The sequence below is a fragment of the Ursus maritimus genome, unplaced genomic scaffold, assembly GCF_017311325.1.
Source record: "Ursus maritimus isolate PB19 unplaced genomic scaffold, ASM1731132v1 scaffold_21, whole genome shotgun sequence".
Classification (NCBI taxonomy): domain Eukaryota; kingdom Metazoa; phylum Chordata; class Mammalia; order Carnivora; family Ursidae; genus Ursus; species Ursus maritimus.
The window spans coordinates 45,545,165-45,561,520 of NW_024424564.1; the positions used below are offsets into that span (position 1 = coordinate 45,545,165).

Consider the following 16,356-nt stretch of genomic DNA (forward strand, 5'->3'; position numbering starts at 1 on the left):
GGGGGGGGCAGGACAGAACCATGCAGAGGGGTGGGCAGAGATCAGGAGAACCAGAGAGAGGGTCACACAGGAAGGAAGGGCTTTCGAAAGGAGTGGTCAAGATTGTCCAACACTGGGGAGAGGTTAGGTAAGGCAAGAACACATGAGTACCATGGATTTAGCAACACAGAAGGGAGGGTAACCTTTGTCGGACAGTCTGGAGAAGGGTGGGGAAGCCTGTGGAGCAGACACTTCCTCTACAAAGCTCCATTGTGATGAGAGAGAGAACAGAGACAAAGAACAGGGGGCGCAGAATCCAGGAGAGATTTAGCGTCTGTTTCTTAAAGATGGGAAAAACCCAAGCACGTTTCCAGACTGCGGGGAAGGAGCAAGAGAAAAGATGTGAAAAGCAAGGAGGAAAGGGAGTATCTGGCAGAAGAAGGGGCCTGGATGTGAGGGGACTGGCACAGGGTCTTCACAAGAGTGAGAAATTGCGATAATTAGGAATTGTATTTTTTAAAGCTTCTAGAACATTCTCTCAACATATAAACATGTCCTTTGATAGCCATTAGCCTTGGCTCTCACACACTGACTCCGAGACCTCTGCGATGCACTGTGCCACCACGAGGGCCATCAATGCGGATCCAGCTCCTAGATCACCGTGACACTGAACGTGAATGAGCACCTGCAAAGGTGTCCACGAGGCTGCAGGGGAAGGCCGAGGCACTCACCTTGCATCATACTCCTGTAGGCGGTGTCTGTGATGGCATAGATGTGGGGGGGCATCTCATGCCTCTTCTTGCCCTTGTACATTTCCACGATCTCTTCAGAGTAGATGGGCAGGTTCTTGTAAGGGTTGATGACCACACAGAACAGGCCTGAATAGGTCTAAAGGAAAGAGCAGCAGAGAGGAATGGGTTAGGAAGTCTCGATTCTCAGGGGTGTGCAAACTTCGTGGCAAAGCGTCTGCCGCCAAGGACCCAGAGTCAGGCTGACGTGAAAGCTCCCCCTGCAGCCCCCCGCTCCCCGTGCCCTGCTCTGCTGCAGGTGGAGGGGCACCACCCCATCTCTGCTCGTTCGGTGAGGGTCCTCCCTCGACTGCGTGACCACTGCCGGCACGCACCTCGGCCAAGATCCACAGCAGGCCTCGCAGACAGCAGAAGTCCAGTTACAAAACTCGGATCCAAGGACAATAAGAGATGTGTCTGTCCTCGTGAGATGCGCAAAGAGGAAAGGATTTGGCTGCAGCAAGCAAACTGTGCAGAAACACCAAGTATTCTACCCTGAAGGACTCTCAGAGAGAGTCAAGCCTCCACTTTTCCAGGACTAGGAAAAACTCATGGCACTTCCCACCCAACCAGACCTTTTCGTGGGCTAGTAGATCACTGACAGCTCTCCGCCTTGAATCTTCTAGAGACATTCACATGACAATCCCTCAAACACTTAAAGACCATTTTCATGTCCCTTGTGAGCCTTCTCCAAAACTGGAGTCTCCTCTGAAGGGAGCCCAATTAGCCAACACCCTTAATGTGAGGTGCCCAAAAACACACCAGTACTCCAAGTCTGACTTGAGCAGGTTAAAATCAGACCCCAGGGTCAGATGTCCTGAGTTCAAATCCCAGCAGGGCAAGTTTCTCAATCTGTCCAATGGGGACAGGCAGACCCTGTGTATGCCTCGCTGAGCGGTTATGAGGACTGGTACAGCACCCTGCACAGCACTGGAGAAGAGTCTGAGCAGGTCAGGGTAGCAGCTTCCGGTGGCAACCATCTAGACAGGTCTGTCTTCGGTGTCTTAAGGTAAATTTACATTAATTTGTGAACTAATTTATGAATTCATTTGTAAATTAAATTTGTGGATTTTTTTTCTAATAACCTCCCTTTTCTTCCCAGATCCTTCTCCCCGGCCAAAAGAAAAAGAGACAGACAGACTCCTAACAAGCTGGGTGAGACTCCTGAGACCACCCAGGTGACAGGTGCTCAGCTGGGGGGTACAGCTGTCTTTACGCCTCTAGAGCAACCCAAGCACCCTCTTCCGAGGACAATGCACCACAGGCCCAGACACAGCCAAGCAAAGCCAAGCTTCACACACACCTGCGGCCCTGACTGTTGAGTAACAACGGACGGTCATGAGGCAGCTTATGGCAGGGGTGGTAACAGCCCTAGGTCTCCCACCACCCCCAGTCCACAGCATCCTGGTCAGGGGCCAGTTCTCTGAACTCTTGTCTTTTTCATCATCACGTTACCTCACTGCCCATGGTGGTACCCCTCAACCCAAGAGCAGCCAGCGCCTGAGGTGCACTGTGCACCATGCCAGCCCCGTCCCCAGCCCCGCCCCCTCCAGCCCCACCACAACGGAAGCTACCTAGTGGCTGGACCTAAAGGTGGGTTCTACGTGGGGATCAGTCGGGTAGGCGGGGGGACGGACACAAAGGCCCTTCCCAGCTGTGGCCAAGGGCTATGGCACTTGGACTTCCCAGGCAGAAGTTAAAGACTAAAAGCAGAACTCGGGAGGGACCCAGTAACCTCCGGCGGCCTGCCTGAGGAAGAGCAGCCAAGTTTGGAAATGACCGACTGTGTTTGGCTGCCTCTTCTGTCGGGAGGCGGGGACTCGGGGCCCTCGATTTTCTTTCTTCCTAGGATAATCAGTCATTTGTTTTCCCTCCAACTCCTCTTTCAGAAGGGACCGGGAAAGCTCCTAAGCCAAGAGGTCTGCTCGGTGCTGGCCACCTGCCGCGTGGGTATCACAGGGAGATGAGAGAAAAGCAGGAGACTTCTGGTTTTCCCTCCGTGGGACTGTCGGGCGGGGATGAAGGAGAAGGTCAGGGAGCAGTGAGGTCATCCCAGGAGCTCAGAAACAATTGAGCTCTGTTCCTGGGGTTTGAGAAAACCCACACTCTAGGAAATCAGCCGATGAAAGCCAAGGACACATGGCCACACTTTGCGGGCGTGCCTCGGAGCCAGATGTTTGCAAACAGCTGGTTTTGACAGCAGAAGGGGACTGGGGGCTCCTGGGACAAGGCTTTCTGACAGCTGGGTGGGCAGATGGTCCTGTGGATGGATGGTTCTCTCTACAGGGCTTCAAAGTTCTCCGGGCTCATGCCACCAAACCAGCGGGTGTGAGCCCTGCGGCTCAGGTGGGAGGACGCAGACCTGCCGGCGAGGCTCCCTCTGGATGCTCGTGGACGTGAGGACACTGAGCAAGTGGCTCTGCTCCCCACGGCCACGCCAGGGAGCTGCGCCATTCACGGGCCACAGAGGCTCTTTGTGCCCAGCCGCCCCCCATCCCAGGGCCTCACCCGCCGGGGAAACAGACAGAGCAGCTGTGGCTCAGGATCAGCCACGCCGCCCACAACGCCAGGCAAACACACTGCACAAAGGCTCCCGGGTCGCAGTGTGGAACGTCGTGTGCAGAGGTGGACCATGAATGAGGCGGCAGCCCCTGCCCAGCGGCTTTGATCCCCCCGCAGCTCTGCACCTGCTGGGGTCCCCATTAGGGCAACTGCAGAGACAATCGACCCCCCTTCTGGGGAGGATGCTTAGGAAGGAGGCCAGTCTGAGGCAGGAGGAACTGCACACGGGAGGTGACAGAAACAGGAATGAACGCCTCCAACCAAAGAGTTCTGCCTGTCTCCAGAGTAAAACCCACGCTTTCAGAGGAAAGATGAAGCAACTAACACTGAACGCACTTCAATAACATTTCCCTTTGTGGGAGAGCGGCTGTCTGCAGCCAGCTGATACGGGCCAGCGCAGACCCCCCACCCCCCGCGCGTCACACTCAGCAGATCCCTGGCAGGACACAAGCTGAACAGAGACACCAGGGAAGGCCACGCAGAGGACCACCTCTACCTTCCATCGAAACAAACAGCAGCAGCTACAGAGCCCAGGCCCTGCCGTGAAACAGGTGTGGGCTGGCGCTTGCACACTTCTCACCAGGGAGGAAGTGAGGCTCCTTGTGGCCCTGGCGTGTGGCCGGGGAAGGGTCTGAACCGGGTCCTGGAGGCTCCACCTCCCGTGCCCTTCATCGCTCCAGCAGACTGGGTACAATAAGCTACAGAACCTGCCTAGGGGCGTCCCACTCCCAGACAATGGGCCTTAGCTCCCAGCTGCCCCAACAGACAAGCAATGCTTCCTTCCAGGCCCCTTGCTTTTCTCAAGTTGCCAATTCTCAATTTCAGTGGTCAAGATCCCTAGGGACAGACACTTTTAATCTTGTCCATACAATGCTCTGCTCTCACCAAGAAAGAGAGAGCTGGGCTGAGGGTCAAGAAACCCGAGCTCCAGTCTCAGCCTGCATGACCCTGCGCTGGGCTCTGGCCCTCTTCTGGGCCTCAGCTCTCCCCACCTGACATATCAGCCGGCCAGACTAAGCTGGTCCACAAAGAAGGACTCGTCCAGAAAGACCATTCTGTGTATGTCCTTACTGGTAGGTCCTGACTAATTAGGTTCATCCCCAAAGGGTGGTCATCGATGGCAGGAAACAAGCCACCTCGTTATCATGGACCAATTTAGCAATCAGCAAGGTAATACAGCGCTGGCATGTGATCCGGCCTGCTCAGGAGGTCTGGGCAATTCAAGATGGTCCGCGGCTCCACAGAGGACTCTGGCACATCGCAGGGCACTCAGAAGTACCAGTCCAGGATGCTGGGGACATGCCCTATGGAAACGCGTGCTGACATCAGCCTAAGATTGTACAGAAAATAAAATGGCTGACTCTTTGGGGGCCACTGAGCATCCCTGCACCAGGATGAGCCCAGCACGTCCTTTTATTACGTATGTGATCATGAGCCAACCCCTGGGTGCAAGGCTTGGTCTTCCCATTGAAAGGGCTGTAAGACTCTCGAGATGCTTTCTTTCTCTAATTCAAACAAATTTTGAGAACCATTTTTATTCAGCTTCAAGACCAAGAAGGCCAAGGTGAATGTAACAGCATATTTAAACAAAGAGCTATTTTAAGAATAGTTAAGAGCCAGATAATTTCTTCCCCACCTGAGATGAAACTGGAAGGAAATACTTTGGAACTGAGCAGAAGAAATAAGAATTCAGAAAGAACTTGTGACCCTAGGACCTTAAGATTGTGCAGCCTATAACACAGGAGGTAGGAAAGCACTCCGCTCCTGATGTTTTCTAAAACAGGGATGAGCGGTCTTTCGGCAAATGTGGCCCCACTGGACAGAAGACAGGGGAAGGGCCACTCCCCCTCTGCATGCTCTGGGCCTTTTCACGCGCCCTTCTCGGACGCCAAGCCTGGCACGGCTCTGGAAGTAAGGGTTCAAGCCTCGCTCTCGATGCTCGTCTCTGCTCAAAACACACTCCCAGGGGAAGCAAGGCACACCGACAGGCCTCTAAAAAGACCAAGATGGCAGAGATTCTAAAAAAGACATTGGGCAAGCGGGGAGGGGGGAAGGAGACCAAGTGGTGGGAAACCAGGACATGGCATTCCCTCACTTTAGAAAGAACCACCCTTCCTATCTCCACCACGCCGAGGACCAAGGGCCGTGGGTGGGCACGGCCCACACACACCATGATGTTCTCCCACTGTGTGATCTAAAACAGGCTTCCTGGGGTGTTTTCGGCTAGGCAGAGAAAAGATAAAGTAGAACATTCCATGAGGACGCTCACGTACCAAAGTTTGCGGATGCCACCCCAGCTTTCTTCAAGCCCCCTCCTCTCCCAGAGCACAAGCGCCCAGGCGGGTGAGGGGGACGGGACAGAGCCGGGCCTCCCGCCTCCCGCCTCCCGCGCCAGGGCCCCACTTACGTAGATGAGCCCTGAGTAGTAGCGCTCCTTGAGGTTGTGCAACACGGAGGCTTCGTTGAGGCACGTGAGCTCGGCCATGTCCTCCACCTTAGAGAACTTGGGCGGGTTCATCTTCTGGATGTCATCCTTGTTCACCTTCACCTTCTTCCCGTTCTCCACCAGCTCCACGATGGCCTCCTCGCCCACCTCCTCCTTGAGGCTGGCGGGCNNCCACTCTTGTCGGAAGGCACCCATACCAGCTTCTTGGCAGCCCAGTCGGCCTGGGCCAGCGGGTTATTGATGAAGTTTTTATCCACATACAGATACTTATCGGCAGCTTGCTGCGCCATGGCGACTCACAGCCAGGACCTACGGGGGAAACGAGGGCGAAAAGTCAGACATGACGACCTCAGCCGCACAAGGCCCGCTAAACCCCTCCGATCTCTGCGAACGGCGCGGCGCTGGAGGAGAGCAAAACGTCTAAAACCCGGCTGCACGGCTGCCAGAATCTTCCCGCTCTCCATTTTTGGGGAAAAGATGTACATGACTGAAACAAGTTGTCATCAGAGATTTTGCCAGAAATTCAGGGAAGGTAGATCCTAGGATCCGTCCACAATCAAACTAATCTATGAACTAGCATGATGCCGAATGATGAACCTCATACGAATCTCAAAGGCAGATGTAACTACAGTCCCTATGCTATACACGTGGAGGCAGGGAAGAGACCACACGATTTAAGAGGACTTCCAACAAAAGCAAGCTTCTAATTAGCCCCCCCAAAAAAGGCAACGTACTACAACGGTGCATAGTGGAAGCTGCCAGTGTAAAAAACTTCTTATTTCACGGAGTCAACCAAGAGGGGAAAAAAAAAAAAAATCAACACACTAATGATGTTGCCAAGAGATGTTAATTCCATCTTGATGATATAGCCCAAGGAAATAAGGCAAGAGGAAAAGAACTCAGGCTCCAGGAAACATCATGAACAGTAAGAGCACTTCCCTTCGGGGCCACAAATGCAAAAGGCAGCCCTTAAATCCACGTCCAAGAGAACTTAAGCATATGTGTGCCTGCTTTTTTTCAAAACTCATTTGCAAAATAAAGAGGATGAAATAATAATCCCTTACACCTGTGTGGTTTAATGGTTTATGAAATGCTTTCACACGCACTTCACGTATCTCGAAAGATACTCGTCGGGGCGCCTGGGTGGGTCGGTCGGTTAAGGGTGTGACTTCGGCTCAGGTCATGATCCTGGGGTCCTGGGATCAGGCCCCACGTGGGGCTCCCTGCTCAGTGGGGATCTGCTTCTCCCTCTCCTCCCCACTCGTGCTCTCTCCTGCTATCTCTGTCTCTCTCAAATAAATGGCATCTTAAAACAAAAGCTCCTCATCGTAACTCTGTGGTAGGTAAAAAGTATGCTTCAGCGTATTTCACAGATGAAGAAACGGGAGCTCCCTGGAAGTTCAGGGCCTTGTCCAGAGTCACGCGAGGTGGGGAGGACTCAGGACTCCTGGTCCCAAGGCCTTTCCACAGGATAACCACAGTGCTTATTCCCACTCAAAGGCTCAGGCTGGGACCCAGGGGCAGGACAGCTGGTTTAGGTAAACGGAGCGCAGAATTTCGAAACCACGGTCTGAGACAGAGCCAGCCCAGAGCCACCAGAAGAGCAGCCCAGAAGCTCACTGCCCAGCTCGCAACGCAGGAAGGTCTTTCCCNTGAGGTCAAGGCCCCCTCCCCAGGCCCAGGAAGCCAGGAGGACCCCCGATCCAAATCCAGAGTCACACGGGCTTTCACGCTTCTAGATTCCAACAGGGACTTGTGCCAAGGAGGCTGGAGGTTTGGGGGGGACAGAACAAAAAGAAAAGTCTGGGCCGCCCAGGCCTTCTTATCTGGGCTCATTAAATGCTTTCCAGATCAAGACTAAGGGGCTCCCCTGGACACGTTCCAGGAGAGGGGCTGTTTTCCAGGAAATCTGCTCGCTCGCCTCCCCCACCCCCGCCCCGCCCCCCGCCAGCCAAGGAGGGAAGGCAAGTCCACGGAACAGAGCCTGGCAGCCTCCCCGGCAGCCTCAGCTGGTGCCTTTGTTTACATTCCCAGCCAAGCAAACCCTAGCGGCCCCTCCTGCGGGACCAGGGGCATCATCCACCTGCGAGGACCACCCCCCGAGAGATAACAGCAGTCCACAAGGCAGGAAGGGATGGCCTGGCCTCATCTTCCAGCCTGGCCTCATCTTCTGCTGTGGGGCTGGGGTCTCAGCAGGCTGCAGCCCCCAGGCCACACCAGCTTACTTCGGGCTGTCGGCTCCCACACCCGCCAGGCCATTCAAGTAAATGGAAGGGTTCCCTACGCCATAGTATGTCCCAGCTGTCCTCTGCCATCCATCTGACCACTAACTAGCCAGGCAGCCTCCTCAGTCCTAGGATCCAGGCCCCCAAAACCAGTCTCCCCATCATCATGCCACCGCCCTGCTTGAGGACTTGGAAGGATCACAGAGCACAGAGCTTCACAGGCTGCTGGTTCTGAACCTTTTTGCCAACTTTAAACCCAAAAGGGACAAGACAATCTCCCATCAACATGCAAAAAAGGATTCACTTGAACCCTGTCCCCCCAAATTCTAAGCCCACTGCTGGGTAAGAGTTCTACTACTCCAGGGGCTCCTGGGTGGCTCAGTCGTTAAGCGTCTGCCTTTGGCTCAGGGTCCTGATCCTGGGATAGAGCCCTGCACTGGGCTCCCTTCTCCGCTGGGAGTCTGCTTCTTCCTCTCCCACTCCCTCTGCTTGTGTTTCCTCTCTCGCTGGCTGTCTCTCTGTGTCAAATAAATAAAGTCTTAAAAAAAAAGGAGTTCTACTACTCCAGCCCAATGAAGACACCCAAGGGCATCACATGCCCTTTACGAGATCCCTCCACGAAGAAGGAAAGGGGAGAGTCGGGGAGAGTCGTTACGTAACCTACCAACAACCTCACTGAACCATCGATCACCCTGCAAAAGATCTTTTATTATCCGCAATTTATAAATGAGGAACCAGGCTCAGAGAGGGAAAGCAACTTGCCCAGACTCGCCCAGTCCAGTCACGGTGCAGGGCTCTAACCCAGATCACCGGGCTCCCCAGTCTGGGCTCTTCCTAGCACACTTGTGCTGGGGTGCCACAGAGGAAAGAAGCCAGGCTGGCACTGGAGCCAGGTCAGACTGTCGATACGCTGAGTGGGACACAGGGAGTGTGGGGGAATACCTTCCACAGCATTCAGCACACACTTACTGAGTGTTATCGGGCAGGCAGGGAGGCTGAGTGAGCCTTCCCAGCATGGACCACGGGGCCAGTTCAAAAAGCAGAGCACAGTGGAATTTGAACACGCTCACTCCCTTGGCCTGCTACTGTCCCCGAGAGCCGCCCGGTGGTGATGGTGCAAGAACTTCTGGCCTCATCAGACTCACTTCATCCCAGCAACACCAGCCCTAGGGGGACCAACACAAAGCAGCCAGCTGGTGGCCTGGCAGCCTGGCAGCATATGGGCTCCCTTTGCGCTGCAGGCCCTGGGCACTCAGCCGCCCCTGGAAATCCATTGGCGGGTGTGTGCTGGAGGGCCGTGAACACAGCAGCTGCTTGCTGGCAGGGGACAACTGCACCTGGCTCCTCGTTTTGCCCTCCTTTTAGGACTGTCTACCCCTGATGAGACCTGGAGTCTGCACTTCCTGGAGGGGGGTCTTACTGCGTCCCCTCAGAGCTGGGCCAGCACAGAGGTCGGCACCCCTCCACCTCCGGGGGTGCCAAGGCTCCCATGCACGGTAGGCCTAAGGCGTCCCTGCTCATCTCCCTACTCCTCTAGGAGCAGAGCTTTTCATTAAACGCGGCTGAGCCTTGTTCGGCCAGGCCAAGGACAGAGCTATTTGGTGTCAGCGGCTCTGCTGGAATGACGTGGGTTAGCAGCAGTGCCAAGATCAATACATGGGTTGGACGAGGTGGCCATAAACAATGGGGTGTATTAAAGCCCTCCCACCAGCACAGCCGGGAACACCCACATTCAGTGCCTGTGGCTGAGCTCTGGTGTCTCCCCCCCCCCCCCCGGGGGGAGGCCCCTGGGCCCTGGTGGTTGCAGACTTGTGTGTGTGTGCGTGCGCGCGCACGTGTGTGTGTGTGTGTGTGTGCACGCACGTGTGTGTGTGTGCACGCACGTGCACACGCGTCCAGTAGGGCTGCCAGCAACACAGATAGGAGTGCTGACCTCAGAGGGTGCAGACGGAGTAAACCGTCACAGTCCAGAGCTGTTAGAAATCAAAGGGGGCATCAGAGAAGGGACACTAGGGAGATAGCTGCCACTTCTCCCCTCCCTGGCCTGGGACCATGCTAAATGGCCTCTCTGACACTTCGTACAAAATAAGACGAAATCAGAGAGGGAGACAAACCATAAGAGACTCTTCACTCTAGGGAACAAACTGAGTGTTGCTGGAGGGGAGGTAGGTCGGGGGGTGGGGTAACCGGGTGATGGGCATTAAGGAGGGCACGTGATGTGATGAGCACTGGGTGTTATATGCAACTGATGAATCACTGAACTCTACCCCTGAAACTAATCATACACTATCTGTTAATTCACTGAATTTAAATAAATTAAAAAATTTTTTAAACTATACAAAATATAAAAGTTTTCAAAATGAGGGGTGCCTCGGTGGCTCAGTTGGTTCAGCGTCTGCCTTCAGCTTGGGTCATGATCCTGGGGTCCTGCTCGGTGGGGAGCCTGCTTCTCCCTCTGCCCCTCCCCCTGCTTGTGCTTTCTCTCTCTCCCTCTCTCTCAAATAAAGTTTTCAAAATGAAAGAAAAATATCCCCATAAATTCCTGAGACCCTCCCCCTAAAATCAGTTTGCTCTTTTTTTATGGTCCTTCTAGTCCTTGTTCATAGAAACACTTGAGATTTTTAATGATCACAGGCAGAGCGTGGGGTTTCACGTTATGGATTTTTCCTATTTATTGTGACTTTCCCTANAGGGCCACCATTTGCCTGTTGATCATTTTTATCCAAACGCTTCACTTTCCAGCTGAAGATACAGAGGCTCTGAGAGGGAAGTGATCTCACTCGGTCACACACCTGGGGAAGAGAGAACTCAAACTCAGGACTCCTGACTCCAAGGCCTCCTTGGGAAACACTTACAATGGCTGCATAATATTCCAAAGCGATTTTGTGGCGGGGGAGGGGGGGACCCACCTACTAGGGTTTTTTTTCCTTACATGGTGGGCCACCTTGAGATAAATTCCCAGAAGTGGCGTTACTGGAACAAAGGAACATCCAGACATTTTTATGGCCTTGAGAAGTATTATCAAAATGCTTTCCAAAAGGGTTGATTGGTATGTGTGGCCACGTGAGCACACGCCCATGTGGCAGCAGCCACACCAGCACTAGGAAAACCATCTGCAGGAAAAAGCTCAGGGGTTCGGATTAGGGAACCTCAGGAAATTCTGGGGATCTGCGGGACTCACAGGCCAGCAAGGAGTTAAGGAAAAAGAAGGCAGCTTTCCCCATTGGAGAGCAGATCCGGTGGAGGCCGGCCCTTTCCACACCAGCTTCCTGCGGGTGCCAACCCAACTCCAAGAAACCCAAGTAGTTGCCTTTTTAGGCCATAATCGAGAGGACACGACCAGAGGCTAAATTAGGACTCTCAGGAAATGATGAAACTGAAAGTAAATAGGTTGACCAAAAACCTCTGCTTTTGACCCAAAATGTAATTCCTTGATTGTCTGCCTTCTCCCCTCCCCCCCCCCCAACATCCATCTGGACCTTTTACTCCTTCCTGTTTTCCCAAGGACCCCTCGCTTTCCCTCTCAGCTTCCTGCCCTTCGCTTGGTTCTCTTTTTACTGACTTGTGTGCTTGTTTGGGAAAGAAACAGCTAGCCCCTTAAAGACAGAATTTATTCGACTGGGACAAATCACTGGTCCAAACACTGCGAGCTTGTCCGTTCCTAGACAACGAGGGTCTATGTAAAGGCTTCCATGGCCAAGTCCTGGGCCTGGAGCTTCAGGTCCTCCCATCCCGTCTCAAAGCTACCCTGTCCGAAGGCGTGTGAGGCAGCTCTCCGTTTCCTCCATCCCCACAGGTGAGGGCAACAAGGCCCACACGGGTCACAAAACCCAGGTTCAAACTCAGACCTGCTGGGCTTCCGCCTCCGCTGCCTCCCCGGGGAGCTCTCTGCCACTTTCTGGGGAGAAAACAAACCCAGAACCCCTGGTTCATTAGGCAAACGAGGGACAGAGACACTGAGCATGTCAACTCGAAGCTGCAAACCCCACCTCCTGGTGGGGCTTCACTCCCACCTTAGATCGCTGGTACTAAAAGAAAGGTCAGGGGTCTGCGTGACCTTGGCTGAGCCATTTCCGTTCTCTGAGCCAAGGTCCCAGCTTCACTGCTGGTGTTTGCGAGCAGGCTCCTCTGCCAGCTTTTTACCCCCACCCCCACCCAGAGAGCACAGGTGAACGTGTCCCTTCTCTTCTCTTCCTATAGCCACTGCTTTTGGGTTAGCGAAACTATCAAGGTGCCCGAGTTCCATCGTTAAGGATGAAGGCAGCTATGGCAGTTATATAGAAATTGTCAAGCCCCTTAGGATTTACTTACTCAATGACCTACTACATAGGAGGGTCTATGTGCAAAAATATGGTGACAAAGGTACAAAAGACCCAAGGACCTTATAAGGTAGTGGAATCTTCGCGGCAGAGGGGAGGACCATGAAAACAGCCAGCGCCAACACAAGACCCAATGAAGAAAAGACGAAGGAACAAGTCACTCGGGGCAGGAACAGAGAGGAAGTGGTAAGTCAATGGAAAACTCAAAGCAGCAGGAGGTCCGTGGAAGGGATGGGATGTAAACTGCGTCCTAGAAGATGGGGAGAGTGCTGGTGGGGGAGGGGAAGAGGTGGTAGGAGGCCGAGGGAGAAGAGGGGGCAGTTCTTCATCAACTGTACAATGATGTGACAATTTAAGGCAGGGCTTCCCAGCCTCAGCTTTGTGAACACATGGGGCCACGGAATTCTTTGTCATGGGGGCTGTCCTGTGTATTGCAGGATATTTAACATCATCTCTGGCCTCTACCCACTAGACAAGAGTGCATCCCATCTGCAGTAGGGACAACGAGAAACGTCTCCAGACACTGCCCAAGACGGGGACTGGGGGAGCAAAATGGCCCCCAGTTGAGAAGCATGGGCTTAAGGGGTGAGTTGCAGGAGTAAATCTTTCATAGAAGCCAGACTTCAGCTTAGTAAACCCTCTCCCCAGTCTGAAGTGCATACTTCTAAAAGCAGAAGTTCCCCGATGAAAAGTGAGTCCCAGGACCCACATAGTGGGACAAATCCACTAGGAATGGCACTGTCACCAAGGAGCGACTGCCCCTATAACACAATGTTACTTTAAGGGATCTGACCTGAACCCACTACTGGACCGGACTCTAAAGACTCCTAAATGCCCCAATTTAAAAGAAAAAGAAAAAAAAAATCAGGCAAAGGGGACTAATGTGCCTCCCAGGCAGGACACAAATCACCATTGGGCTGGTGATTCACAACCTAGTTCACGAGCATGAAGAGGTCCAGTTGATTCCTGGAAGGCAGGCAGCAGCCATGCTGGGAGGGGGGGGGGGTGCCCCCCTGGATGTGAAGGCTGACCCCATATCCTGGGAATGCCATCAAATGCCATTTATTGAAAGGTTCTGATACATCAGGTTTAGTCCCAGGGAGGATACCCAGATAATGCATCCCACCCAGAAATCTCCTGCAAACCCCCTCTAATATATCTTGAGTGCCTACCAGTCAACGTCTCTACCAGAGAACCCACAAGCACCATCACAATGAACTCCCCCAAACCTGCACTCTCTTCTGGGTCTCCATCAAGACCCCGTCCATCTGGTCACCCAAGACCGTCACTGTAAACTCTGCTCGGTGGATTAGCAAAGCCCTCTTGTCAATCCCACAGCCAGCACCCTGCTCCAGGACTGCTCCCTCTCCTTTCTAGATTGCACAGCCGCCTCCTTCCTGGCCTTCCCCACAGTCTTCTACCTCCTGCCAATCCATACCCCCTGCCGCCTTCAGGATGACTCAAGAGCTCCATCTCTGTGCGTGCTGTATCTTATTGACAATTCCTCACCAGTTTGAAACAGTTCAATGGCTCCACATCTTCTCCAGAATAAAATCTAATCTTTTCACAGTGAGGAGGCCCTTCGCAGCCATACCCATCAATCTCCTCTGTGCTCCGACCCGTCCTCATAACCCAGTCCTGCTCACAGCCCCTTCTGCTCATGCCTCCTCCTCCGCACCAGGAGCCCTCTCTCAAATTTCTACTCGAAAGTCCTCCTCCATAAGGCCCTCCCGGATAGCTACAAAGGGACTTCCCGTGAGTAATCAAACAGCTGAATCGTCATTATCTGCAGTTTCATCTGAGCATGGAAGGCAGGTCTCATTCATGCCCTCGATTTTGAATGTCTAGCACGATGCCTGACCCCAGCAGTGCTGTTTCCTGAATGACTGTGTGAGGAACATGGCAAAGAGAAAGGAGGAGTAATGGGGAAGCTTTCTAAGAAGCTGGAAAATCTCCTTGAGCTGCGCAGAGGGCCACAGGGTTCGAGAACCAACGGGAACAAGGAGACCCAAGCTGGCAGCCTGCACAAGGCTCACAGCCACTTACCTGTCACAAAGCCCAAGTCATTTATGGACTAGTTCTTATATCCCAAGAATAAGAAGGGAAAGAGAGGGTAGTGGGGCTTTCAATCCACAGAGAGAAATAGGAGTGAAGATAATTTATTGGTCCCCAAGAAGCTTTGCGTAAGACTGAATAAAACCATCTCAGTTTTCTGGAACCTTCTAGCACCTCCTGACTAACCAAGGTGGAGGCACCCACCATCTACCACCAGACACACCAGAAAGGAACTTGGCTGGTGTCGTGTGGCCTCTGCCCTTGCTGGGACCCACGAAAAGGCCTCAGGCTGCCCTTCCTGCCTCTCCCGGAGCCCTCGGTCCACATCTGCTCGCAAGCACTACAGACACGGATCTTTGGGACCAACTCTGAACGTCTAGACAGATGGAACCTGAAAAATCCACTGCGATGCAGAGGAACATTCTGCAAATCCCAAGATAAGCTTGTAATGCACTGTAATCGAATAGAATGGGTATAAATCTGGAGTCACAGGACTCCGGTTTGAATCCCCCAGTCAATTCCTGTAAACTTGAAGCTGTTCACACCGCAATTTCCTAGCTTTAGAGTGAGGGAAAAACCTGTTATCAGAGAAACTGTAACTCAAATTGCCAGGAAAGACTTGGAGACTGAGTACGAACTTCCAGATCTCGTCCTCCTGACCTAATCCTTCTCTAGAATGACACCTGGGGCCTCTCAAAAGTTTCCAAAAGTTTGGTGACTCTTTCTCCAGTTTACACAGGTCCGCAGAGAACATGGTACAGCACGCTGTCTCCCAACTAGTAATTTAGCACGAAGAAAGAGGGTTCCACGGCTAAAGGAGGTTGGAAACCTGCCTCCCCGTGGCCCTCCTGCACTAGGAAATGCTCCGGGAAGGCTGCAGTCAAGGAAGCCTGCTGCACTTTGTCTGATCAGGCGAAGCACCGCACGCTATCCTGCAGGAAAACTATTCCTCAGTGCTGGCCTGGGAAATGCTGGTCCCTCGGGATGTGCAGGAGGCCTCGGGCAGAAGAGCTGAAGCGGAGTCTGGCTTGGCACTGACCAGCAGCTCGGCTTATCACGCTCGAACAAGATAATGGACCACAGGAGCCGCCCTGCATAAACACCGGGGCTATTAGAACAATCATCTACAGGGAGGAGTCGGCACTCTGCCACCCAGGGCCAAACTTCCAGCGTTAGCCTACCCTAAGGTGCTCATTCTACCCAGGATGCGGAGGTGGGGAGGAGGAAGGGGAGGAGGAAGGGGAAGAGGAGGGAAGGGGAGGGTCCTCCCAGTGCCCAGAGCCCAGGAGGCAGAAGCTGCCGAGGGCTAGGAGGATGGGCCCCCTTCCTCCCCACCTCAGGAATGCTGTTTGCTTACAGAAGAAGCTGGGACTTGTTGCCATTAGCAGTATTCCAACCCAAGCTTGTGTTGATGCTCAGCAGATAAGAAACCCAGACCAGAGACAGGCCAGAGAGGAATTTAGCACCAGAGCCCCAGAACCGACCCCCTTTGCCTTCCCTCCACCAAGGCCACATGGAGGGGCTGCCCGGGAACACTGAGAAATGCTCACGTGTGCCTGACGACAGAAGGCGCGGACTGGGGTCACTTTGGCTTTGCTCTGCACCCAAAGAAACCAGACCATCAAAGGTGACACCAGAGGGGCGCCTGGGTGGCTCAGTCGGTTGAGCTGCCGACTCTTGGTTTCGGCTCGAGTCATGCTCTACGGATCCTGGGATCCAGCCCTGTGTCAGGCTCTGCACTCAGGGGGAGTCTGCTTTCGGATTCTCTCTCCCCCTCTCCCTCTGCCTCTCCCCCTCCCCCTGTGCACCTGCACTCTCTTTCTCTCCCTAAAATTAATTAATAAAAAAAAAAAAAGACACCAGAACTTCGTGCATAGATTCCCTCCTCCTATGTAGGTAAGGACAGAAAGTGGGCGAGGCAGGGGGAGGAAGGGGAGGGGGGAGCTGGAGCTGAGGCTGCAGCGGGATAAGCGCAGCAGCTC

General features: G+C 53.6%; 1 protein-coding gene across 1 annotated transcript in view; it reads right to left on the bottom strand.

Moving 5' to 3' along the window:
* MYH9 (myosin heavy chain 9) overlaps positions 1-16,356 on the bottom strand; it is an 89,426-nt gene that overhangs the window by 52,772 nt on the left and 20,298 nt on the right. The window contains 3 exon segments of the mRNA XM_040637468.1: positions 711-867; positions 5,737-5,945; positions 5,948-6,084. Of these exon segments, the coding sequence (XP_040493402.1) occupies positions 711-867; positions 5,737-5,945; positions 5,948-6,065 (484 nt within the window). The 5' untranslated portion in view covers positions 6,066-6,084.